The sequence below is a fragment of the Protomyctophum bolini genome (genome assembly GCF_963924005.1).
Source record: "Protomyctophum bolini genome assembly, chromosome: 9".
Classification (NCBI taxonomy): domain Eukaryota; kingdom Metazoa; phylum Chordata; class Actinopteri; order Myctophiformes; family Myctophidae; genus Protomyctophum; species Protomyctophum bolini.
Genome location: NC_137870.1, coordinates 34,668,190 through 34,696,098, shown reverse-complemented (window position 1 = coordinate 34,696,098; position 27,909 = coordinate 34,668,190). Strand labels below are relative to the sequence as shown.

Genomic DNA, 27,909 nt, shown 5'->3' with positions numbered 1-27,909 from the left:
GGGCGGGTGGGCGGAGGTGACGAGGGAGCGGTTTGAGGACGAGCCGGGGGGGGGGGCCGGGTGGTAGGGTGGGTGGGTGGCTGTCTGAGGGGGTAGGGTTTGGGAGGGGGAGAGTTTAGCTGTCTGTCAGGCGAGGAAGCACCCCATCCCGCTCCTGTCGACACTAAATGATCCTCCCCAGCACCGGCACGCCATTCACACACATCCCATCCCCATTAGCATTTCATTTCTCTCTAATCCTACACACGTCCGCCTTGCTGCCGCGGCAACGAGCTGTAGCGCCGCCACGGCGTTGGTGGCGGCGAAAAAAGGGGAAAAAAAACCCACCTCAGAGAGCAATCAGCTTGTCTTTTATAGTGGCTCCGTCTCTCAGCCCATCATTCTTCCTTGACAATTAAGACCCTCAAATCTAATAGCAGAGATATTGGAATTACAGACGAGACCCCTTCTGAGGGCATGTCGCGGTGGGGGGGAGGGGGGATCTCCCAATACAGCTGTCAAAGCACAATGATACCCCCCCCCCCCCCTCCAAACACACACACAACCCCTGGTCTCACCACCCGACAAGCTAAGTGTTTCTGATAGGCACTCTCGCTCTCTCTCTCTCACACACACACACACACACACACACACACACACAATTGAATACAGCATGTCTGCACGTGTGTGTGTGTGTGTGTATGTGTGTGTGTGTGTGTGTGTTGTAAGTAAAAAATGCTCTGTGCCTGTGCCCCTCTCATCTCTCATCCCAACTCTCCAAAGACTTGTTACAGAAGCTTCTGTTTTCTCTCTCGTTCTTTCCTTGTTTTCTCCGCTTTCCTCCCGCTTTGTCTCCCTTCACATCGCTCAAATTCCTTCCTTCCTTCCCTGTCTGTGTGTCCTTCCCTGCCTGGCGTGTCAGGGATATAGTTATGGTGTTTTAGTTAGGGAAAAATACCCAGTTAAATGAGAAAGATATATAGGGTAGGTCCTGACCTAATGTTATAGAGATGGACCATATGCAAAGGTGAATGCTGGTATTCTTTGTAGTTTCATTTTGTGTAATGGTGGGGGGAGATATCGTTTCTGTCATGTGGAAACCTCATACATCCAAAACGGTTCAAACTCAGAAATAGCAAAGTAACTGAAACGTGGCACGAAGTAGATCTGCTACTTGTGATGCTCTTGTGTGATGCTGCAATTATGATAAAATGGGGCATTCATTTAACCCACTTTGGGGCGGGAACCCCTTTTGGTGTTAGCATTATGTTATGATTTAGCTATTGAAAAATAGCAGATCTACAAGCTCATAGCTTGTAGATCTGCTATAAACTACTGTTTTGTTATGGCTTTCCTTTAGCTCCAGTAAGCTCAGAACATTAGCTTCTGTTGCCACTCTCGCTCCGTCCGTTCCTCTGGCAGACACGTTGTGCCGTTCAGACTATGGATTTATGCCTGGGTAAGTCTCCCATTGGCTTAGAGGCAGCCTAGAGGCAGCCCATCTTGAAAAAGTGTCCACTACGGCCGTCTGTACGGACGTTACTAGACGTACTATGAAATGTAGTCCAGGCGCTTTTCAAGCACCTGGCAAAAAAGGCCAAGCATGGAGATAAGAGGTTTCTGGCCGACAGCAACGATATGCTCTCAACTGAGCGTGTCTTCTCTGTTCCAGCAGTGAGTCACTGAACTGACTGTTACCCTTTGGAATAAGGGAGGAAATCCAGAGGGCAACGGCTCGTTGACAGACAACACTAAAACACGTTTAGCCGTCCTAAGTGGCCACTGTCTGCCTCATTAGACAAAAATAAACACGTGCCGTTAGGAAAATAAATACTACTTACTACCCGCGCTTGTTAGAAACAATGCACAACGCCGAGCTAGGTAGGAGGGGGAAAACTACGTCTATTCTTATCCCACGTCTAGCTCCAAAAGGAACAGAAGACAAAGTACAGTGTCAGAGCCTCTTGACCCATTAAAACCTATCTGGGTCATTTTAGATTTGCGCATTGGCTCATTTTAGCAAAGTGTTGAATCATTTAAAACATTTCAATAAAACTCTTCCCTTCTAGGGATCCCTGGGACAAAAATAATCAGATAGGGGTCTCTCCATGGCCAGATAAATACAGTATCAATTTGGGGTGCATGGGGTGGGGGTCATTTGGACAAAACCGTTTGACGACTAATGATTTAGAAGGCATTTGTAGAATGAGCCTCATATTATACGGACACAGGGACAGGGACCAGGGCTTCTTACTTCTACCAAGTGTCAATGTCCACACAGCCAATTAAAATTAAATTAAATTAATGTACAAATGTAACCATTAGGGGGCGTTCTAGAATTAACTACAGGCCGAACATGCCAGATTTGTGGGACTGATGCATTTTCCAAATTTGGAGAGTTGTTCAAAACCCAATGTTTTGACCAATATTTTGTAATATATATTTTTTAAAGATAAGAAATATATAATACAAAAATAAAATACATCTTCAAAAATAGCCAATTTTCTTTTACCAAAAGTCTTTGGTATGACCCAGCCAGGGATCGAACCCCGACCTTCAGTCTCAAGGGCGGACACTACCAAAAGTCCACTGAGCACGTGCACGTTCTAAAGGCAGATGATAAACCTCTCATTGGACATGCAATCACGTCCCAGGGGGAGGAGCCATCCTGGCCAACAGGTCATCCAGCAGGGCTTCAGACTATTAAAGCTTTCACTCCTTTCATATTTTCTTTTACACAAAATAACAAATAATCCCGGAGAACGAGTCATCAAAAGTCACTAGTGGTCTTTTTCAAATGAAAACCACGAGGGGAGGTCAATGGAAAGGAGGTGTCATTTACTGCTGCTGTTTTCTATTTGTTCGTGACATGTATGTTTCTGTTTATTTTGTATACCATGCTGATGAATTGTATGCATAGGAGTAGGACCAAAATGGAAACAAGTCCCCAGGACTGTTTTTGTGTTATGCTTTTAGCCTTAATGTCTTACTGTACTATAGTCCGGCAGCCGACAGGCTTCTTTTGTTTAAAGTGGGACATTTGGTATATAGTCTTTTATATTGGCCTAACATATTGTCTATACAACCATTCATGAATCTACTTGCTGACCGGCTGTTAGTATTGGGCAATATTTGTCCCTACCATTAACATCCTATGGCTGGCAAAAATGTCAAACTGGGGGTTTTTCATGATTCTGAATCCATTCCAAGCATTAGTTTTGCACAAAATACACTCCTTGGGCTAAAAGCAGCCATAGCCACTTGCCCAAATGTGCACAACATGTGCTGACCTCATCACATTTGTCATGATGTCCTTTGATTAGCCCAAGGAGTGTATTTTGAGCAAAACTAAAGCTTGGAATGGATTCAGAATCATGAAAACCTCCTAGTTGTACATGTCACATGTTACTTAAAGCATCGCATCCATGAATTGTGTCCAACCTATATATGGTAGAGTGTGTCATAACTTATAATTGTGTCTGCATCTATATAAATAGAAGTATATAGACATTTGGATCAAGGTGCCTGGGCCAGGCACCTTGGCTGGTAACCCAGTCTGGCAGTGTGCCGCGGGTTCGACTCCCGATCCCGACGGCCTGTACTGCATGTCACCCCCCCCCCCCCATCTCTCTCCCCATTTCCTGTCAGCCTACTGTCTGTCCCTTCATAAAAAATATAAAATAAAGGCGAAAACCACAAAAAAACATTAAAAAAAGGGCCATGACTCACCTAGACACATGGATCTGACACGTATTTTACACAAAAAGTTAGAATATTGAGACAAGAGGTTTCTGTCCGACAGCGGTGATATTCATCCTCAAAGTCATCATCCGTTTCCATTTTCTTTCATTTGTTACTTTCCACTCAGCCTCCGTCCACGCCCACATCCCCCCCCCCCCCCCCCCTCTTCACCACGCCGCCCCGACCCTCCACCCACACCTCCGCCCACCCACGTATCCCATACCCAAAAGAGGATGCAGAGGGGTGGGGGGGGGGGGACCAGAGCCCCCCTAGAAAATGCAATATTTCTGTTTTTAATATCGAGGTCTATAAGATCAGGGCAGAGATGGGTTCCATGGCAATATGTTTATTTATATTTTTATAGAGGGGAGAAAAAAAGAAAAACGATATATCCCTGCCTATCAGTGTGTGTGTGTGTGTGTGTGTGTGTGTGTGTCTCAGCGGGGGGGGGGGGGGGGGGGGTCTGCCTGGGCCCACCACTGCATCTCCGCACTCATCTTATATAAAAAATAATGTTGTGTATGGCTATACTTTTATATATAATGGCAATATGGGGGATCAGGGCTCTTTTACAATGTGCCATACTTCAGGCCGGCGCTAACAGCATTTTATGGGCTGCCAGCAGTTCATCTTGGTGTCTGAGGCAGGCAGGAGCACTGCATAATAATGTCGTTTCCTGCCCCCAAATGCTATTTCACAGGCCGGGGCTCATTTCTCAAACTTCACCACTTTTACAATTTCCCCAAACTTTTATTTCCTTCATTATTACCAACAAGATTTCATTACGTATTTAGAATGTAAACAAGTCTGAGTAATGACACCCTGCCCCCCGTCTGCGTCTCTCCCCGGGAATCATTCCCGCTGATGGCTCGGCTTTGCTATCGCTAAAACGTGCACACACGTGCGCACGTACACACACACACACACACACACGCGTGTACACACACACACACACACACGCGCACACACACACACACACACACTGCGTACACACACACACACAATAGCCCACACACTGTTTCCCCCACAAGCAACCTGCACAAACACACACACAGACAAAAAACTGCCCTGGCCAAGATAGAACCCAACAATATTAATTTACCACCCTACGTGTGTGTATGTGCGTGCGTGCACGCACGCACGTGCCGACACACGCGCGCACGCACACACACACACACACACACACACACACACACACACACACACACACGCTTTTATACTCAACTCACATAAATCATGTAGAAGAAAAATGAGCAAATGTGCGGGCTAACTCATCTTCTCCCCCATCCCGGAGAAAATGAAATTCACTGGAATACCTATCAAAACTGCAATCATCCAGAGATAATATCTTCTTTGGTCTATCTGCACTTTCCGATTTAATTTCCTCCGTGCCCTTGACATGCAGCGATACCATTAAGATGAAGCATATACAGTAAGGGAGTAGTTCTCACCATTTCTTGATATATGAGGCCTCCACGCTAAATGTAATATCATCATTTGAAAATTAATGCAATATTTCTTTTGTTTGGGGGGGGGGAGGATTTTTTTATTTTTTGGGGGGGAACCCACTCGAGGAGAAGGAGAGGGGGTGGAGGGGTAGAGAGGGAGCAACAAGATGGAGAGAGAGAGAGAGAGAGAGAGAGAGAGAGAGAGGCTGCAGAGGGGGACAGTCAGTCCATTGCAAAACAATCGATTATCGGAATACCTGAAAATAGAAGCTTGCGACACATCTTGTCGTTTTTTTTCCTGAATTTTGCGCGAGCTGTGCAAAACAACATTAAACGGGGCATAAGTGGTTAGTCAGACTAATCAAGCCTGTTATCTCTCCTATGGTACACATCAATACAGCATGGAATTATGAACAAAATCTTGTCCAACGGCAACCATATATTTTACGTTTTTGGGTTTGAAAGGCAAAATCTCGTCAAACGGTAGATGCTTGAGATGAAAAGGTTGAGAACCACTGTTGGACAAACAACACCACGTGATATGAAAGGCAGTGTTGATTTTGTCGACGAAAACTAAGAGGAAAGATGCATCGTCGACTGCATTTTTTCACTGAGGAAAACAAATTGAAACTAAGCTATGATGACTAAAACTAAGACTAAATATATTGACAATTCCAAATAAAAAACTAGACTAAAATGTTAGGAAGGGACTAGTGGACGAGAGATCCAGTATAAGTCATTTTACACTTGGTTGCATGCTGAAAATAGCAGATCTACAAGCTCACAACGCTTGTAGATTTCAATATGACTAAAACTAAATGAAAACTATTCAAGAGACTGTGACTAAAACACTGAATGATGGTGGTGCTGCTGCATGGTGGTGGAGCTGGGGGTAAGCCCCCCCGCCCGCCCGCCCACCGCCATCAGAATGACATGTAATTACGTACGGCCAGTCCGCCAGTCAGAGGTCACTCAAACGACTCCATCATTTAGCCGCAGCGTCGGCCAGATGAGAGGAAACAGCCCCCCACCAACCCCCCCCCCCCCTCAACCGCAGCCCCGCCACATCAAATATGATGAAATCATTAGCGTAATAAGCGTGGAAATGTGTTTGCAGATTATCACTGAACCCCACACAGCCCACCCCCCCCACCCCCCTTCCTCCCTCGCTACAGTACCCCCCCCCATACACACACACACACACACACACACACACACACACACACACACACCATCTTTTATCTGCCCTGATACTCCATCACTCTGAGCTGTTCTCACCTCTGCTATCTATCCTGCACCACATCACATTAGGAGAGAGACAGACAGACAGACACACCTGCATGGCCAGTAGAACCACAATCTTAAGGTCCTTTCAGATGGGCAGCGATTAACACGCCTAGTAATTATTGAGAGGCCAGGTGACCACTAAGCAGCTCCACTGGAGCAGTTGGGAGAGTCGGTGGTTTGCTCAAGGGCACTTCAGAGGTGTTGGGGGAGTCGGTGGTTTGCTCAAGGGCACTTCAGCGGTGTTGGGGGAGTCGGTGGTTTGCTCAAGGGCACTTCAGAGGTGTTGGGGGAGTCGGTGGTTTGCTCAAGGGCACTTCAGAGGTGTTGGGGGAGTCGGTGGTTTGCTCAAGGGCACTTCAGCGGTGTTGGGGGAGTCGGTGGTTTGCTCAAGGGCACTTCAGCGGTGTTGGGGGAGTCGGTGGTTTGCTCAAGGGCACTTCAGCGGTGTTGGGGGAGTCGGTGGTTTGCTCAAGGGCACTTCAGCGGTGTTGGGGGAGTCGGTGGTTTGCTCAAGGGCACTTCAGCGGTGTTGGGGGAGTCGGTGGTTTGCTCAAGGGCACTTCAGCGGTGTTGGGGGAGTCGGTGGTTTGCTCAAGGGCACTTCAGCGGTGTTGGGGGAGCCGGTGGTTTGCTCAAGGGCACTTCAGCGGTGTTGGGGGAGTCGGTGGTTTGCTCAAGGGCACTTCAGAGGTGTTGGGGGAGTCGGTGGTTTGCTCAAGGGCACTTCAGAGGTGTTGGGGGGGGGGGGGGGGGGGGGGGGGGGGGCGTTAAGTGATGACCATTCCGTGCACCAAGATCTGTCCTGCCAGTCCGACGGAGAATCGAACCGGGAAACTTCGGACAACAACTGTCCAACACCTCCTCCTCTACCGCTGCCCCAAAATGAATCCAGTCTGATAAGAGGAAACTAAAAATAATAATAATCTCTCTTTTTTTCCAGTGATGCATATCCAGGCCGCAGAAAATATTCGGCCGAAAATGGGAAAAAATGCATTTCCGGCCTATTTGTATCACCGAATAGTCAAAACACGGGGTTGCCTACAGTACGTAACCTAACGTTTTGTTGTGATGATGTGATCAAAATGGGGCTACAAGCACGGCGCACGGCGCACATACACACACACGCCTGGCTGGCAAAACACGCTTCAACATATCAACCACGCTGTACTGTAGGTTGATATACACAGCTGGCTCACCACCAACATGTCACAGTCTTCATATCAACCACGCTGTACAGTAGGTTGATATACACAGCTGGCTCACCACCAACATGTCACAGTCTTCCGCGGCTTGGAAATATTTCCAAAGGTCAGAGATAATGGTGAAGATGTTTCAGCAGTCAGTCTGGAATTAACAAATTAGTGCATTCAAAAGTATTCGGTTTTCAGCTAAGAATTTCCCTTTCGGTGCATCCCTTTTTTTTTAATATGTTTTAATATCCAACAGGATATAGGATAAAGTGGTTAAAATGATTGTGATGCTATAGGGACCCCCTGGATCCCCCTCCCTCTCATAAGGATCCCTGGTGGTCCCCAGACCACTTGGAGAACCAATGGTCTAGTGGTCTCTCTTCGCTAGTGTGTGTGTGCGTATGTGCGTGCGTGCGTGCGTGCGAGCGTGCGTGCGGCCAGTGCACACCTGCCGGCAGCTGTCTGTCAGTAGGGCAACTAGCCTGGGAGCCTCGGTGAACTCTTCACCTTTCCAAGGGACACTCTACACAACGTCAACACAACCCTCAACCCATCATCCCACGCTCAGCCAGCAATTATACACTCTAGTTGTTATTTCATGACGATGATGATAATAATAATAATAATAATAGTCAAATAAGTACATTATGTTTGGTCTATGCTCCATCACGACACACTCTATGACCCCTCATAGAGTTCACAGTGTGTTTCAATGTAGCCTAAACATCCCTCCCTGACCCCGTAGTGTCCCCAACGCCTGCTGTCCAACCAGACCACACTAGAACCAGGAGCTGCTGCAGGCCCACGTTTTGACCTGAGATCAGATTCTAAAAAAAAATCAAAAATAGCAGACCTACAAGCTCATAGCGCGCCACTCGGTGGCGCGCTATGAGCTTGTAGATCTGCTATTTTTCAATAGCTAAAGCATAACCTAATGCTAACACCAAAAGGGGTTCCCGCCCCAAAATGGGTTAACATAACATAATAAGAGTTGTATCAGGCATTACTTGGTATTTTAATTAACGCGACGCCAAGGCGATTTCTTTGATGTCAGGTTGTCGGTTGTAACTCGCTCTGTTAAGAGCCAAGGCAGGCAGTTCGCACAATCATTGCACAAGCTTATACGTTTTTAACATGTATTATTTTAATAGTCATAATTATTAGTTCGTCTTTTAACGCGATTGGAAATATTTCAATATTTCTAATTAATTCAAATTAATTAACAATTAACCCATCGTCTGTCTGTCTGTCTGTCACTCCACTCCTCTGTCTGTCTGTCTGTCTGTCTGCCTGCCTGTCTGTGTGCGCGTGTACCCCTCCCCCAGGCAGGGAGAGAGAAGCTGATTCTTCATGTATTGATTGATGTGCTGCTGCCTGTCTTCTGCTCTGCTCTAAACAGCTGTGCATCTGGACTGATTAGACACCATACAGTACACTCTCTCTCATATACTCCCCTGAGGAAGGGCCTGCATGCGCTTTGCATTGGACTACAACTCCAAATCGTGTGTGTGTGTGTGTGTGTGTGTGTGTGTGCGCGCCCACGCGCATGCAGATGTGTGTGCCAAAGCCTGTGTGTGTGTAGCGGAGCACTGGGAGCAATTATCCCCTTCTCTCTACATTCTTAGTGATCACATTGACTCAATCAGCCTAACTAAGAAAACAAAACAAATATGAACAATAAAACTAAACGCCTTACCACATAAGTCTTAATTACCCAACTCATTATTGCACCTCTCTCTCTCTCTCTCTCTCTCTCTCTCTCTCTCTCTCCGTGAAGAATGAAGCGGCAGAATAATTCGTACAAATGTTCCAACAATGGCAAAAAAAAGGGCAAAAGCATTATATTTTTGTTTGTTTGCAAGAAACCATCTCAACAGCTGGTGTACTAAAAGCAAAGTGCTGACTTAAAATTAACATCAGCAAGTAAAGATTACAGGAAAAGCAAATCACATTATTACCATTATAAAAACTAGTGTTATAATGAATTGCATTTTTATAGCGCTTTTCCAAGTGCTCAAAGCGCTTTACAAGTTCATTCATTCATACATTGGGAGGTGAAGCAGCGAACAGTCGACGCCAGCGTCCTCACTTCCCACATTCACACACCAATGGTGGCGAGCTCAGTTCACATACGCGCACGCACACGCGTGCACAGTGAAAACACTGCTCGGTTCGCATACACGCACACACACACACTCGCATATGACTGTCCTAACTGGCAAGTGCAATATAGACTATGGGCAAATGCAATAGGATATAGTATATAATATGCAATGGATTATGGGCAAGTGCAATAGTATATAATATATAATATATTCCCCCATGGTCCCCCCCTACTGATGATGAACTTCGGACTCTGTTCCATCTATTTAAAATTGTGATTTGTGATTTTATTTGATCTACTTGTGGAAGTACATTTTATTGGTGTGTTTTACTACTATTTTAGCGGTGCATTGGAATACTTATTAACTCATTAATGGATTGAGATGACTTGACTGGACTGGACTATGACGGACTAACGGTTTTATGCCATGAAGTTTTAGCCCCATCAGTGTTTGTCTTTGTCTTTTCTGTTGATATTGTCATTATGTTGTGGTTGCACTAAACGGAATTTTGTTGTTTGTCTGATACAGTGACAATAAAGATCTTATCTTATCTAAGCTCACACTGACCAACTCACTGGAGGCAATGTGGGGTTCAGTGTCTTGCCCAAGGACACTTTGACATGTGGACAGGAGGAGCCGGGATTCGAACCGCCGACCCAGGGATCATTGGACGACCTGCTCTACCTCCTGAGCCACAGCTGCAGTGTTGTTTATTGAAAGAATAATGATTAATTTGTGCTAATGTGTGTGTGTGTGTGTGTGTGTGTGTGTGTGTGTGTGTGTGTGTGTGTGTGTGCGCGCGTGCGCGTGTGCGTGAGTGTGTGCGTGTGTGTACAGTATATAATATTATTGTATGTTGGGTGGAAAACTCATCCAAAATTGTTACAATTCAGGATTCAAATTAAAAAATGTTTGGAGCTTGCAGATCACTTTTGAGTGATGTTAATTTACGGGGGGGAAAAAACCAAACACAAAAACCTTAAAATATTGAGATAGGAGGTTTCCGACAGGACAGCAACGATACTGTATATACATGTATAGTATAATAGTACCTGAGGCAAACAATATTCCCACCCCTCCAACTACCGTACCACCGCAGAGCCAGTCAAGCCTGGTTATTTACGTTCCTCTGCCCCGAATCCTAATCAGCGTCTTCCAGCTCCGCAGGCCGCTTGACAACCGGCGGCGCAATCATCTCCCCATATGCATAAACACACCCATAAATTCAACACAGTCAACATTCCAATATACACATATTCAAATTCCACAAGACATATATATATGCAGCCAAATGCATCTGTAAATATGTGCGTGCGTGCGTGTCCAATGGACGCATTTCTTTGCGCTCGAGTGTCAGTCCATGTGTGTGCGTGTGTGTGTGTGTGTGTGTGTGTGTGTGTGTCGCCCTGAGCAGCAGAATTAAATGAAAACCTGTTATAATCTGTCCCTATAGGTCTACTTAGCGGCAAAAAAATAAGGAAAAAAAAAACATGCCAGAAAACCCAGTCACCTGCAAACACAAGCTCCAAAACCCCCTGCAAAGACGTTAGTAGCAATGATACTCCCACATACGACCTCCCTATAGAGAGCAGCGGTATGTGTATGAAGCCTCCCGTATAAACGTCAATAAAATGATAATGTGACATCAGACATTAAACTCAAGGTGACTTGAGATGGGATTGTTGTAAAGAAACTGTGGCACTATAATGGAGTAGCCGTGAAAATGACTTTGTTATGTATCTAGACATCATGTCTTTGCTGCTTATATACCCGTATATACCCCGTAAGGCAGCGCTTCTCAAACAGTTTCATGTCAAGGACGCCCAAATTGAAGGTATTTGGCCGCATTTGTACACTCTCAGAGTTACAGACCTGTAAGGGTCCATTTGTACACTCTCAGAGTTACAGACCTGTAAGGGTCCATTTGTACACTCTCAGAGTTACAGACCTGTAAGGGTCCATTTGTACACTCTCAGAGTTACAGACCTGTAAGGGTCCATTTGTACACTCTCAGAGTTACAGACCTGTAAGGGTCCATTTGTACACTCTCAGAGTTACAGACCTGTAAGGGTCCATTTGTACACTCTCAGAGTTACAGACCTGTAAGGGTCCATTTGTACACTCTCAGAGTTACAGACCTGTAAGGGTCCATTTGCACACTCTCAGAGTTACAGACCTGTAAGGGTCCATTTGTACACTCTCAGAGTTACAGACCTGCAAGGGTCCATTTGTACACTCTCAGAGTTACAGACCTGTAAGGGTCCAATTGTACACTCTCAGAGTTACAGACCTGTAAGGGTCCAATTGTACACTCTCAGAGTTACAGACCTGTAAGGGTCCAATTGTACACTCTCAGAGTTACAGACCTGTAAGGGTCCATTTGTACACTCTCAGAGTTACAGACCTGTAAGGGTCCATTTGTACACTCTCAGAGTTACAGACCTGTGTAAGGGTAAGTATATATGAAATATTACCAGAAAGTCAGTAATCACTTTAGACTAGAGCACTGCAGAGGGCAGGTGTGTGTGTTGACGCTCGTTAATGTCAAGGTAGTTATGTTTATGCACTGTCAAATAGGGCTACATACTATTCCAGGGTACCTGTATGTCTATTAGTGTTGTGAAAAATATCGATTCTGCAAAATAAAAACGGTTCAATATGACTTTTCTATGGTATGGACTCTACTCCTCCCGTTGGTTGAGACATGCTCCTGCCCAGCGCACACAGCCCCCTCCCTCCTGAGTACTGAGGGAGGGGAGGGGCTGCTTGAGTCCTCCACTCTCAGTCAGCGCGCAGCGCGTCGCTCACAGTACACTGTCACTCTGGTGTATTTTTCTCCAATGCGCTCCCGCTGTGTTCTTAACTTATTTTCTTTAACGTCGCTGGTCGCTCGTATTTCTTTATGTAAGATAAAGAATCCGATGAACACGGAGAGCCAAAGTTTGTCATCCTGTTAGCGATAGGCTTAGCTAAAGCTACACAACACAGCCATCAACAAGACAAAGCTAGGCTAGAAAGCTAGCCAACGTTGCAATATCAGAGAGATCCACACAGAGATCGTTTGCAAGACACAATAATATGTTACTATGAAAATGCAAATAAAATGCCAAAAAATACTATGAAAGACTGCACAGCTTTTATTTGTACTTGTTTTACTTAATGTTAAACCCTCAGAGAAATCGCTGTTGCATGGTATCGAAAATGGTATCGAAATATCAATACTTTTCCAAATATCGTATAGAAGTTGAAAATCCAGTATCGCGACAATGTCTATACATAAAATATCCTTTGTCAACTCGGCTTGTAGATTTGCTATTTTTGAAAAATCGTGAAAATGTGGCGCAAATCCTGACAGAAAACTGTTAGAAGACATTTTATAAACTGTCAGGCCTGAATGGGATAAATTAATACTTTTTGAAACGTCTATGGGAAAATGAATAGGGAATTATTTCCTGGTGCCCTCGTGGTTCTCAATGGGGGCCAATATCCTGCACATTACTATGGACAAATGTATTATACATAAATCTTTGTGCGTGCGCTCGATAAACTTAACTGTGTTGCCCCCCAAACACAATCAAACATTGATATCTTGTAAATATACTACACCTCTAAGTTTTGTTGGTGATTAATTAAAAGTGGCGATACAGCAATACAAATCTGTACATCAAAATATTTTGTTTTCCGTCATGATGTACAATGAGAAGAGCGCCCCTCACATCACATGGGTGTGATTTTATTTGTTTATGAGAATGCCAAATTATGAAATAGGTATTATTTATTTCCCCATCAGTTACATTTCCAACATTTCAAATGATCTGTTGCCCCTGTCTTTAAGATGTGTGTTAACCTGGCGTCACCCCTCTCTTATGTAAATCACTTCAATATCTCCCTCCTTTTGCATCTCATCTTTTTAACAGTACACACAGCAGGCCGCCTCCTGCAAGATGCCAATACATATATATAATTGATTAATGCTGTTTATGAGTGTAATCTGCCCTTGAATAATTCACACTAGCTTCCATATAGAGTACAACATCAATCACACCCACCCCTCCCTACTGCATCCCCTCCAGTGTTTAGGGCACTAGTGTTTAGGGCACTAGTGTTTAGGGCACTAAATGATGACGTAAGACGTCATGTGGCCGATATAAATACAGTGGGCGCCCCTTACTTCACACGAGTGTGATAATTATATATTTTTGAGGGGCGCTAGCCCCTTCTATGTCCTATGTCTATATAAATGTAAGCACAAACATTGTCCCAACATTGAATGCCATTGACAATGAATGGCCAGCTTTGAGTGTTTGTGTAACAAAACTTTGTGTAAACACAAACATTAAAGACAAAAGTGAGGACGCAAATTGTGATTGGCCGGAATGAGATGATGTATAATGACGTATGATTATAAGAAGAGCGCCCCTCACTTCACATGGGTGTGATTTCATTTTCTTTACAGTCATCAGAGTTTCTCAATAGTTCCTGGCAGCATCAAACACTAAGCACCAGAACTGTTTAGGTTGAGATGCACGTTTCTAAAATCTGTTTAAAGAATCCGTTCGAATATCGTCTCTGTCGGGCGGGCAACCTCATGTCCAAAACTCCTTTGGCTAATGCCACGAAATTAAAACGTTAACCACAATTATTCGTATGACAAATTAATGGTCAACTAAAACTTTCATGATCCTGAACACAGCCCTATAGCTGGGAGTTGAATATTTCCTTTTTCTATATCTCGGGGTCAGTCATTTGCGTGGCATATGCAGGGTCACGCTGCGTTGGCGTGCGGGGGTCATCGGCGGCGGGCGCTGATGGGAGCAGGGAACGCCGTTAGTATGCAGGGAGGGGGGCGAGGGAGAGAGGGGGGGTGGGAGGGAGAGGAGGGGGAATGTGACATCCAGAGAGAGCCGGGACCCTCGCTGACCCCTCTCTATAATTCATCCCCTGGAATACGGGGCGGGGCGGGTGGGAACCTGGTTCCGTCCTATAGCCACCCAAAACCCTCTCTGTCCCTCTGACCCCGTATTAAAGTATGAGAGGAGCAGGAGAAACCCCGGGAAATGTTGGACATTAAACTTTTAAGGATTCGTCCCACAGGAGAAGCTCTCCAGAGAGAGAGAGAGAGAGAGAGAGAGAGAGAGAGAGAGATAGAGAGAGAGAGAGAGAGAGAGAGAGAGAGAGAGAGAGAGAGAGAGAGAGAGAGAGACAGATGGATTGATAGAGGTGGGGATGAAAGGAAACCCCATGAGACAGACAGAGAGATCTCTGTCGGTGTGTCACAAAGTTAGAAAACTTCCTGTTTTTCTAAAACATAATCTAAATCAGATTTTCTGTGTGTTTGTGTGTACATACAGTAAATTAAATGGTACCCAAAGGGAACAATAATGCTGTCTGTCTGTCTGTCTGTCTGTCTGTCTGTCTCTCTCTCTCTCTCTGGTCGTCCGCTGCAGGTATCTCCATCCTGTAGCTTTCATTTGGAATGCAGATATCAAAGACGCTGTGAATACAGAGGGGTGCGTGCGTTCGTGCGTGTGTGACTCACCAGATGTTCTAATCCCAGGGCTTTGATGTTCACGGCGTTCCTGCAACACAACAACACATTTCCCTGGTTGTAAATAAAGCACTCAAACACTAAATGTCACTTCATAATAAGAGCATTCTGAACCACTTCACAATAAGAGCATTATAAGCCACTTAAGCCGGAGTTTATAGTTCACTTCATTATAAACAATATGTTTAACCATATAAGCCTGAGTTTACCAGCTCAGTGGCCTCGTGGTTAGTTAGACAGGTATAGCTTCCATACCAAAGAATCTTTGCCTCCCTGCATGTTTGTCACTCGGCATACTATTAGTCCAAGGGGTGTAATTGTATCATGTCCAACTGGTGTACCTGTACATCATGTTCAGGGGGTGTACTTGTACATGAAGCTGTGTCACGCTACAGAAACAGGAGATAGGCTCCTGGCCTCATGGCTCTGCAAGACTTGCTTACTTGAGTTTATACTTCACCATAGGGCGGATTCATGTAGCAAAAATAGCCTAATCGGCTATAGGCTAATTTGTAATGTTTCTTTTTTAAAGATTTTCGACAAAAAGTGTTTAATGCCCAAAACAAGGAGTCCAGTATGAAAGTGGTTCAACATACAAACACACTGGTCGACCTATATTCAGTTTGAGCTGCACCCAGCGTATGGCTGCTCAGATGGTCAGGAGCAGGGGTTGTTAAGTGGTTAATTGCAATCACTGAGGATGCGCTAGGACATGTACACACTACACACGTCCTATGAACGCGACGATTGGGTTCCCTAGGACGTGTTTGGGGAAACGGTTAATGGCGTGTGTGCTGTCGGATCGATTGTTATTGTTAGGAGAAGTACAGGCCGGCGCCATCACTGCGACCGCTAGGCTCCGTGCAATAAGAATTGTTTTGACCAGAAATGCCGCCTGGGATTTGGAGTCTAAAGCGACTGAAAGCGTGCGTGCACAATCAAGATTGCGCAGTCCAGTGTCTAAGCTAACAACAGATAGTGAAATGTGAGTAGCTTTTCCACTGGTTCGAATCAAACACGTTTATACAACTGAATAAACGTAGCCTACTGTACATATTTTGGCGGCGTCGCTTCCCGATAAATAACGCAGGCTACATTTTTTGGCGGGGAAACGGATAATAAAAACAAAATAACTCGGACGACGGCAAATAATACTAATTGTTAAACGTCCACACTGCATGACTGAGCGTGCGTGACTGCGTGTGTGTCCATGTCCATCCATAACAGATGGAGATTAATTCATATTGAGGCCACACTGCTGGCTGTAATAATGATAATAATAATAATTCCACCACTACAGAGAGAAACCTAGGAGCTTATTATCTGTGAATTAATAAAATAAATGTGTGTGTGATTATCGGGGAAGCAGCCGTTGAATGGAGATAGGAAGGGGGAGGGGGGGGGGGGGGGGGGGGGAGGGTTTTAAAAAGAACAAATTGGCAGTAAATAATAGATGCAATTTTGGCACATTGCAAAATTGCAGCAGACGAAATAAAAAAGATCAAGTGAATACAAACAGACCCATTTCTGCACCCCCTTCCAACCACCCACCCACCATGCTGGACCCCATTACTGACAACTCCACCCTATTCTGTGTGTGTGTGTGTGTGTGTGTGTGTGTGTGTGTGTGTGTGTGTGTGTGTGTGTGTGTGTGTGTGTGACAGAGAGAGAGGACGACATATCGACAGACTTCAGTTGCTAATGCAGCCGGCAGCATCATCAGTGTAAATCTACACCAATGCTAAAATTACACACTACCTAATCCATCCATCCATCCATCCATCCACTCATTATCCATCCATCCATCCACTCATTATCCATCCATCCATCTATCAATGCATCCATCCATCCATCCACCAACCTTAGAATATATATGAATAGAGACAGCACCGGATTTCTCCTCCCATCCACTTGCATTAAGTTGCTCAAAAGCGCATGAGGCGATTTCACTCCTCCTTCCGGGTAGGAACAGAGGAACACATGAATGCGCTGGCCGTTGACTATCATTGCACGTGTTCAGCGTTCACGTGTAATCATGAACGTGTGCAATGATAGTCAACGGACCAGCGCGTTCATGTGTTTGGGCCAGCGCTGTGATACCAAATTCAGCCACTATGTCCATTTGGCCTCAGGGTTTCTCTATTCATAATATATATACTCTAAGCCACCAACCCACCTATGGCCCATGATGCAGACCATCCACCCATCCCTTGCTGCATTCTACAGTAATTATATTGATTGATTGATTGATTAATTGATTACTTTATTAAGACTTTGCAAAAAGTACAGCGGTACGGTTATACAATAATGATAAAACAAGCATAACACAAAAAGATGTGAGGGCCTGTTCCATTGTGGTCCTGTGAATTCAATTCATCAAGACACAGACATTCAATACTATACCAGAAATCATCGACACTAGAGCAGTTACAAGTTGATTTACAGAACAACAGTGCTCTTTTATGGCGTTTTTTTTATGGCTGGTGGCTGGTCTGATTTTGAACAATTAGAAAATTCTTGAAACTATTTGAAAATGTTAGATTTTAATTTGACTTCCGTTGAAGAAGCACTTCACAACAACATACACTGTGTGAAAAGAGGAGTCAACAGGCAATTATGGGCCCTGTATTTCCCTGTATTTGATCTACATATGTATCATATACAGTTAATATATACGGTATACAGGTGTGATGGTACAATTCAGGAGTTTACCGAAGTTTGTTGGAAAGTTTAACGGGAGTTTCCTGTAATATACACATCCGTATTCCATGCTTTTTGCGCAGTGATTAAACAGTATCATCAGTTTCATAGTTAATTCAGTGCCTTTTTTTTTTACATCAATCTTTTTTTCAGATGAGGGTCCGCGCCGCCAAATATACATCAAGCCAGGGGTCCTTGGCACAAAACGGTTGCACCCCTCTCACAACAGTCAGGGGTGCAACTCGAGGGACATAACAAACCAGGATGGACGCAAAGGTGAAAGAATATAGCCAAGGAAGAGGGCAGAGAGAAGAGAACGCGGTATATACCCGCCGCGCGCGCATCGTCATGTTGTTTATTGCGCACTCAGTCAAGGCCGCCGCATGCGAGAACGAGTGAACCACTTAAGGCAAACTTCATCTAGCCGTAATTACATTACATTCTGACAAACACCCCGACGCATTCATTATACATGACGGTCCGCCCGGCAACCAGACAGCAGCACATTTGTTACCGTGGTGACAGTGTGTGTAATCCACTAATGAAGCGCAATTAGCCAGAAACAATCTAACATGGGAGAGACGGGGGGGGGCTGGGTTGTGCTCCGTCTCCCTTCCTGCTAGGCTGCTATCCCCCCCCCCCCCCCACACACACAGCTTTCGTAACTCCCCCCTCAGCTTCTCTCCTCTCATTCTACCCGTTTCCATCGCTTCCGTCTCGTCTCTGACTCAACCTTTGTCAACCTCTTTGTGTGCATTTAATATCTCTCTCTCTCTCCCTGTCTCTCTCTGTCTCTCTCTCTCCTTCTCTCATTTCGTGATGCTGATATGACTTCATCAATAGCCTCCTGTCCAGTGTTGTCCACTCAGGGGCCGAAGGGACGGCTCCATCCATTAAGACACTGGAGAGCTGACAAGCACGCACACGCACGCACGCACACACACACACACACACACACACACACACACACACACACACACACACACACACACACACACACACACACACACACACACACACACACACACACACACACACACACACACACACACACACACACACACACACACACACACACACACACACACACACACACACACACACACACACACACACACACACACACACACACACACACACACACACACACACACACACACACACACACACACACACACACACACACACACACACACACACACACACACACACACACACACACACACACACACACACACACACACACACACACACACACACACACACACACACACACACACACACACACACACACACACACACACACACACACACACACACACACACACACACACACACACAATTTTACATCCTCATCTCTTTTCAAAACATCATATAATCTCTCGAGGTCTTTAGGGACACAGCCTTTCCTTCTCTCGTTATCTCCCCCCCCGCCCCGCCCTGCCCTCCACACACACACACACACACACACACACACACACACAGGCAGGCAGCTAGTGGCATTGATTTCTGAATTAGGCCTGGCGATATTAAATAATTAATATACTTGCCATGATTGATGTTTTGCATTAGGCCAATATTAGGTTATCAATCAAAATCCACTTGGTTTAATGTAATAATATTGAAAATGTGTCAGGGCCTGTTCATCCAATTTGTAGCGGAGGCAGGAGCAGATCTGTAATGGCTGCTGTAGAACACAGTGCCTGGGAGGAGACACCGGGGGCCTCCTCCCCTCTGCCACAACAACCATAGAACACACAGCCTGGGAGGAGACACCGGGGGCCTCCTCTCCTCCGCTACAACAACCATAGAACACACAGAGGAGACACCGGGGGCCTCCTCTCCTACAACAACCATAGAACACACTGCCTGGGAGGAGACACAGGGGGGGCCTCCTCTCCTCCACTACAACAACCATATAACACACAGAGGAGACACCGGGGGCCTCCTCTCCTCCACTACAACAACCATATAACACACAGAGGAGACACCGGGGGCCTCCTCTCCTCCACTACAACAACCATAGAACACACAGAGGAGACACCGGGGGCCTCCTCTCCTCCACTACAACAACCATAGAACACACAGAGGAGACACCGGGGGCCTCCTCTCCTCCGCTACAACAACCATATAGGAGCACAGTGCAGTGTGTGTGAGTGTGAGTGTGAGTGTGAGTGTGAGTGTGAGTGTGATTGTGAGTGTGTGTGTGTGTGTGTGTGTGTGTGTGTGTGTGTGTGTGTGTGTGTGTGTGTGTATGTGGGGGGGGAAATATATGGATAATAGATATATCGATATTGTGATGAGACTAGATATCGCGTTGATATTTTGACTTTGATTTATTTGTCTGTTTTTTTTTATTTGCCCAGGGTATAGTATGAGGACAAGTTGTCAACACACTGCACATAGAAACACACAGACAAGACGGGCCAGTACAAAGCACTGTCCTCAAGGGCACGTCTGAGAGAGAGAGAGAGATGTAGGGTATGACAGGGTAGTGAGGGTACCCCACTACATTTTGTGTCGCAGAGTAAACCTTTGCATTGACTTCACAGGCTTGTTACAGCAGCGTCACTGTGTTGCGTTGCGTTGGAATCATGTTAATGTGCATTGTCAGACATTTAACCACTTAGCTCGTCAATAATTAGAAAACGTGACCTTTGACTCTGTACTTGGTCTGCTCTTTTCCCCACTCTACACCAAACCTCTCAGCCGGAAATACACAATCTACAACATTGGAAATTGGAATAGGAAATAGAGGTGGGGGTGGGGGGGGCGGAATTGGTATAGTATTTTCAGATAAATTATAACTTTGTAATGCTAATGATGTTTGTGTGCAACACTTTTGAAAACAAAGTATTGCATTGTGGGTTCGAGCTGATGTCAATCAATCAAGTCACCTTAATTCAAGCGGCATATAATATATATTTTTTTATTTTATATGTTTACCTGCACACCTACTGGTAGATCACCATCTACTGTACCTTCTGGGCACACCTGATCTACAAGCTCACAATGCCTCAAGGGCTTTTTGAAACGTTGCCTGGATCAACCACAGGTCTCCTCCAGGTCTGCTCAGGAGCGGCGCAACAACGCAAGCGTAAAATAATCCAGGTCTGGTGAGTCGTGGGCGTGTGCACGTAACGAGCACGCGCGCGACAAATTCACGGGACCGGGCTCACGTAAATACGCTTGTGTTGTTGCACAGCGACTTCTCCCCCAGGGCCCCGTGCAAAAAAAGGCAGGTCTCATAGTTGAAAATGAACTATAGGGGTAGGGGCGTTATATCGCGGCCCTTCACGCTGCTTGTGGATCTGCTATGCTATCTCCAATGTTCCCCACAGAATAGGAATGCTATAGGGTTAAGTGGTAAATGTAAAAAAAAAATTACTTTCCTATCACAAAAAAGGATTTGGTGGTCCCCCCTGCAGTACCTCCGAGGACCCCCTAGGAGTCCCGGAGCCCCTGTTGAAGACCCCCGCGGAGGAGGAAGGTTAACGAGACAGGAAGACATTGTTCCCAACGAGCACCGGGGGGGGGGGGCTGAGCCCTGTCATGTTCCTCCTCCTCAGCCCCGTGTAAACAACACCACCAATCTAAAACCTTATACGGGTCATTAAATTCAGGGTTCAGCTTCCCCCAAATGAGCACGGGAGCGCCATTAGCTTGTTTTTTTTTTTTGTTTTGCGAAAACACAACAAAGGGACGTTTTTTAGGTGTCGGAGAAGGGGAGCTCGTCCCGCAAGCGCCAAAAAAAACACACAAATTACCCCCCGAGCCATGCATACACACAGAGAGCCATGCATACACACACAGAGCCATGAGAGCAACACGGAGCCAAGGTGGATGCGATGGAAAGGAAGGGGGGGGGATGAGAGAGGGGTGGGGTGTGTGTGTGTGTGTGTGTGGGGGGGGGGGTTGTGGTTCCAGTAAATGCTCATTAGTTATCTGTTGTTAATCAAGTTAAAGTGGGCAAACAAGTGTGAGTGTTAAACGGAGTCTGAGCCAGAGGTCAATAAAACAACTGAAACGATGGCTGTGCAGGATCTGTCACGCTACGCTATACAGTATGTATATATATATATACGGCAGTGCTTCTCAGAGCGGGGGTCTGGGGGGAGCTTTGTGGGTTCCTTCCCGGCACAGAACCTTTTCAGACGGGGGTCCGCATGTCCCTTTGGGGGTCCTGGTGGACAGGAAAAGGTTTGAGAATCACTGGGCACTTCCCTCTGCACCGTTTCACTCTCTCTATCTTTCTGTTGTTCCTTTCCGTTGTCTCTCTCTCTCTCTCTCTCCACTCAGCCACGCATCTCATCTCTCCGTCTCATTATTAAGACATGGTGTCATTGTCCCACCGTGCCAAAAATAACAATGCTCTTAAAACTCCTTCATCTCACATCATCACCTTTCCTATTCCCGTGTCTCTCCTCGGCCATCATTTACCATCTCCCATTCACCTTGTACGTTCGCCTCTCTCCTCCTCGTTTCTCTCCCTCCCTCTCTCTCTCTCTCTCCTCTCTCTCTCTCTCTCTCTCCCCCTCTCCCCCTGCTCCTGCTAGCAGACAATTAATTACAGGCCCGGCACCAGATGAGTTGTCATTTGTGGTCAAGTTTCTAATAATTGCATTAGGTTCTTCGGGGTTTTTCTAAAGCGTCCCTCGCCTCGCCTCCTCCCTCTCTCTCTTTCTCGTGCAATGCGTTTCTCTATTCTTTCCCTTCTCTTTCTCTATGCTCGTATTCCCCCTCCTTGACACGCGGTGGAGATGAATATCTTTAGTCAGTCAACGGAGGCGACAGAGGGACTTAAAATGCAGAGGCAGTCATTTGAACAGAGCCGTCCATTAGCCCAGCACTCATCAGCCATGCATTGGCTCTCTGGCCTGCTGTCCTGGTGTGGGGGAAACGTTTAACCCCTTCATTGTCCAGCGGCTAACCCACTGACTAGAGTCTTTAACCACTTCAACCCCATCAGGACGCCTATTATGCTGCGGGGGAACATTAGCCCCCCCCCCCCCAAAATAATTGCAGATCAACAAGCTCACAACGTGCAGGAAATCTAAGATTGCATTTTTTTTTGCCCCACATGGAGCCTTGAATTAATGGAGATGTTTGGTCGCATTCCTATAAGGCAGTAATGTGATGACCAGTAGTCACTGACTCTGCCAGTCATCAAATTATTAGGGAATGCGATTGATAGAAAATAAGATTTTTGGGGGTGAACTATCCCTTGAATTAGGAGGTTGATTCCAGCTGTGTGAGGCATTACAATCTCCTGGCTACATGGCGACCTGTGTGATAGTGCTCTACAGGTGAGTGTATAGCCCTACATGTCTCTCTCTGCAGTGAACACCTTTAGCTATCTAAATATTCATTGGTCCAGTTAAACAGTGCTAACGACCTAACGAGGTGCAGGTGTAGTTAACCCCACCTAGCTCACCCTGCAACAATGTTAGTAAAGTGTTTAAGAACTGAAAAATCCAGAGGGTTTGAGCACTTTTCAACCCGATGTGCATATATTGGGCATCCAAACATTAGAAAGATATCCAATCTACAACTCACAATGTAATGAATGTATCGACAACTTTCACACACCATAAGTGGTTAAGAATCTGTGTTCTATTATTGCCGCCATACTAAACTACAAATTACAACTCTTTGGCTTGACAAAAACATTCTAACAGAAAAAAGTGTCGAGGCTGGTCACATGGTTTTGGGGGTTCAAAAACCGGTTTTGCTGAACATAAAATGTCCCGATAAGATGGTTTTGACTCGTGTTATCTTTTACTGGTCCCCACAAGGATACAAATACACGTGGTACTATTCAGCCGTAGTCGCGACACATCATGTCAACTCAACTGTGTCACAGAGCATTCATACAGCGTTAGCCTCCCCATAGACTGGCAGACATATTTATTAAAGACTCCATGTGACGAGAACACTGCGCACGCACGCACACGCACGCACACACACACAGTCCAGATCAGTGACATCTGCCTGTTTGACTAATAGAAGGTAAAAGCCTCATATGAACCAGTCAGAAAATAGACAGGCGTGCACACACACACACACACACACACACACACACACACACACACAAAGCGGCCAGGCTCAGCTTTCCCTCCAGGCCTGATTGCCATCTCCATAGCTCCTTTTTTAACAGGCCTGCCAATTGAAATTGAAATTGTATTCTTGTGTGTACTATCAGAGCTAGACTCTCAGGATTTGATACACGGGCTAAGAGCTGACACACACACACACACACACACACACACACACACACACACACACACAGAGTCTAGAAGGGATAATGCAGGGGGTAAGTCAGGGCTTGTCACTCCCCTAGAAGAACTCAGCTGAGGGAATAAAGCACAGACATAAGCTAGTGTTCTTTTTATATGGCTGTGAATGTGCACGCACACACACACACGTGCACATGCATGCATGCACACACAGGTATACGAGCTGCCCTTGTCCCGCTGGAGGTGGCTCTGTACTTTAGCATAATCCCACAATGGCGGAGAAAAAGGAGTCCATTAAATGTGGAGCGAACCCATTCAGCACTTTATGTTCCTCCCAGGGAGCGTTATACTTGCACTCAATAAAAAGGACCCAAACAGGCGTTATAAGAAAGGGAACGGGATGATTTAACATTTGGGCTACTCTTATAATCGGCCTCGCTCGCTCGCTCGCTCACTCTCTCACACACACACACACACACACACACTCACAGCTCCAAATCTGGTACATACACACACACACACTTGAACAACACTCATGGGTCAGGGCAAAGTAGTATGTGATGACCTTGTGAAATCTACTAAGGTGATGAGGATATCAAGACATGTTAATAGTTCATAGAGGAGACGAGAGGAGAGGAGAGGAGAGGAGAGGAGAGGAGAGGAGAGGAGAGGAGAGGAGAGGAGAGCACTCTGTTCTTGTGTAAGATAGCAGTAGTTATTAGAGGGACCTGTTCATTTCCAGGTTACTTCATTAGGACCACCTCTTAAAGTACAACCTTGAACCGTGGACTAACAAACATTGCAAAAGCAAGTGCATCCTCCCTACATGGACGTGTGTGTGTGTGTGTGTGTGTGTGTGTGTGTGTGTGTGTGTGTGTACACCTCCCTCACCTCTGGGGCCTCCCCTGTCTCACAGCCTATACACATACTCAGCACCGAGTGGGGAATCTAATCCTGGGGCCAAGTTTTTAAAGAATGAATACAACATAGGGAGGTGGGGGTGAGAAGGACCCTGAGAGAGAGAGAGAGAGAGAGAGAGAGACAGAGTGAGCAATCAATTTCCCGGCGGCTCGCTGAATAGCCGGCAGTCCTTTTCATGCCTCCCAATTAGAACCTGTCCTCATCAGAGGAATACCTCTCTGTTATTGAGGTGGAGACAATGACCCCAGCAGCCCAAACCCTCCCACTCCCACCCAGGCATACTCCCTCAAAAACACTCGCTCAGATTGCAGCACTTGTACACAAAGAATACAGCGCCGGCCGGGGCCCTCTGTATGGCTGTGCTCTGTGTGTTAAAATCACATGTGGAAATCTTTTTGGCCCCGTCCCTCTGCAGCCCCCAGGAAAAAAAAAGGAAACTGACGCGGAACAATGGCGGCCCCGGCACAGCATCTGTCATGGCACAATATGAAAAGATGATCTTGGCACCGAATGGAGAAAAGAAAGGGCGGTAGAGGGAGGAGGAGAATGAGAGAGAGAGAGAGAGAGGGAGGAAGACAGGGGAATGGGAGGGGAGGAGGAGGAGGAGGAGGGCTGTGGGCAAAGAGGTAATTCATTTGCAAATCAGGCCCTGCATGGCGTTCAGGTCTATTTCAAGCTGCCAGTGAGTGCCAGGAGTTAACAAGGTAATCAGTTTCAATCCTGCCCTTCAATTGTACATCACACCCTCATCCGGAGAATAGGCAGGCCTTTCTATAGGGGCAGGAGGGGAAATAGCAATCTGGCTGCCAGCTGACTGCGTTGTGGTGCGGTGTGCGCGCGCACACACGCACACCTGAAGTCAGTACATACACTTTGGCAATGTGGGCGCAGACAAGCGTGTGCGTGTGTGTGCGCGACACACACACGCACACACGTCTATTAACATAACGCTAACAACACTACGTTATGCCCACACTGAGGCATACCTGGCAGACTTAACGAGTAATGAAAAATGTTGATCCATCAATGTAGCTTCCTCGTCTCCTTCTCTCCCTCCCTCCTTCCATCTGTCTGTCTGTTCCGTCGCAGCTCCTAAAACTCATTAAAGAAGTAGAAAACGTCTCTGAAAGCCCCGCGAGCCACACACACACACGCACGAACGCAAGCACGCACACGCACACCCTGCCGGGGTCAGCTTCGCCTCACCCCCGACGGGTACAGCGATGCAAAGAGAAACATCTGAATCTAAAAACGATGTAAACTAAATGTGGCGAGGAACAAGCATAATTTAATGGTTAAATTGTCCCATCAAGGACTGAGGCCGATTCTACAAAATGCATTCTAAATCGGTATTTGATAAACACAAATTGATATATTCTTGGCTGAGGACCCCCCACCCCCCCGATCTGAAAATGTTTTGTGCCAGGGACCCCCAGAAGAGACGCTGCGTGTTAAAAATAATTTGAAATATTTCAAACACGCTCAAATGTTGCACAAGCAAAGTGACTTGTGTGCTGTGAGGTGGTATAGGTCCGTTTAAAGAAACAACGCTAAAAAAAGAAAACTACGAAGACGCTGTCCCGGTTTTAATAGGTTATAATAGTTAAGTGGTAAAACTGTTTAGTGTGGCTAACAATATAGCCGCCGACCGGCAAGCTCGGCAATGTTCTCGGCGTGCGAAACAGTCATGCAACCAAGTAGAAACCGGGGCTTAATCCTCAGGGCTCCTCTCTTCCCTCCGTAATCTCTCCCCTCCCTCCCTCCATAACTCCCTCCCTCCCTCCATCCATCCACCCATCCACCCATCCATCCATCCATCCTTCCCTCCCTCCCTCCCTCCCTCCCTCCATCTCCCTCCTGGCTGTGTCAGCTGTGGCCAGCCTGTCCGACTGGCAGTTAGCCCCCGTTAGCCACTCATCTGCATAATCAATATGACAACCTTATTTTTCTGATGCAAACAGGATTTGGGGCAGAGGTGTGTGTGTGTGTGCGTGTGTGTGTGTGCGACTGCGGTGTGTGTGTGTGTGTGTGTGTGTGTGTGTGTGTGTGCCACACAGCAGTGGCTGCTGCCGCTGGCCAGCTCCAGTCATGGCCCTCTTTAGCCATAATTAGATTAGGTGCGATTATCCGGGCTCTGCCTTACAAGTGTACAGGCAGGGATAAAGTGTCCACAAAGGGCCGGCCTGTCACGGGGTGCAGGGCTGTGGTCTGCAGGTTATCACAGCCACATTGTTATTCATATCATCTACATACACAGCTCCCCCCCTTCCCCCTCCTCCACCTCCTCCTCCTCCTCCTCGCTTACGTTTTGTTTTTAGAAAAGCGTCTGCTGTGGCGTCGGAGCGGTGTGTTCGCTGCCGGGCAGGGAGAGTCTCACCGTTTCTCTCTCCGTCTGTCGCTCTGCGTCTGTCAGTCTGTCCGTCAGAAAGACAAAGCAACGTGTGTGTGTGTGTGTCTGTCTGTGTGTGTGTATAAAGTAAAAAAAAACTGAGTACCTCAAAGCTCTGTGCTGCTCAACACACACACACACACACACACACACACACACACACACACACACACACACACACACACACACACACACACACACACACACACACACACACACACACACACACACACACACACACACACACACACACACACACACACACACACACACACACACACACACTAAATGTTGTAAAAAGCATTAACCACTTAAACCCCAATCTTATAGCTCACCATGGTGTTGCACAGCCAAAAAATATATAG

At 46.2% G+C, this 27,909-nt stretch overlaps 1 protein-coding gene across 1 annotated transcript in view; it reads right to left on the bottom strand.

Annotated features, from left to right (window-relative positions):
- Positions 1 to 27,909, bottom strand: part of rsrc1 (arginine/serine-rich coiled-coil 1) — a 185,360-nt gene that overhangs the window by 102,758 nt on the left and 54,693 nt on the right. Inside the window, exon 5 of the mRNA XM_080772203.1 lies at positions 15,290 to 15,329. Within this exon, the coding sequence (XP_080628329.1) occupies positions 15,290 to 15,329 (40 nt within the window). The remainder of the gene's footprint in view (positions 1 to 15,289; positions 15,330 to 27,909) is intronic.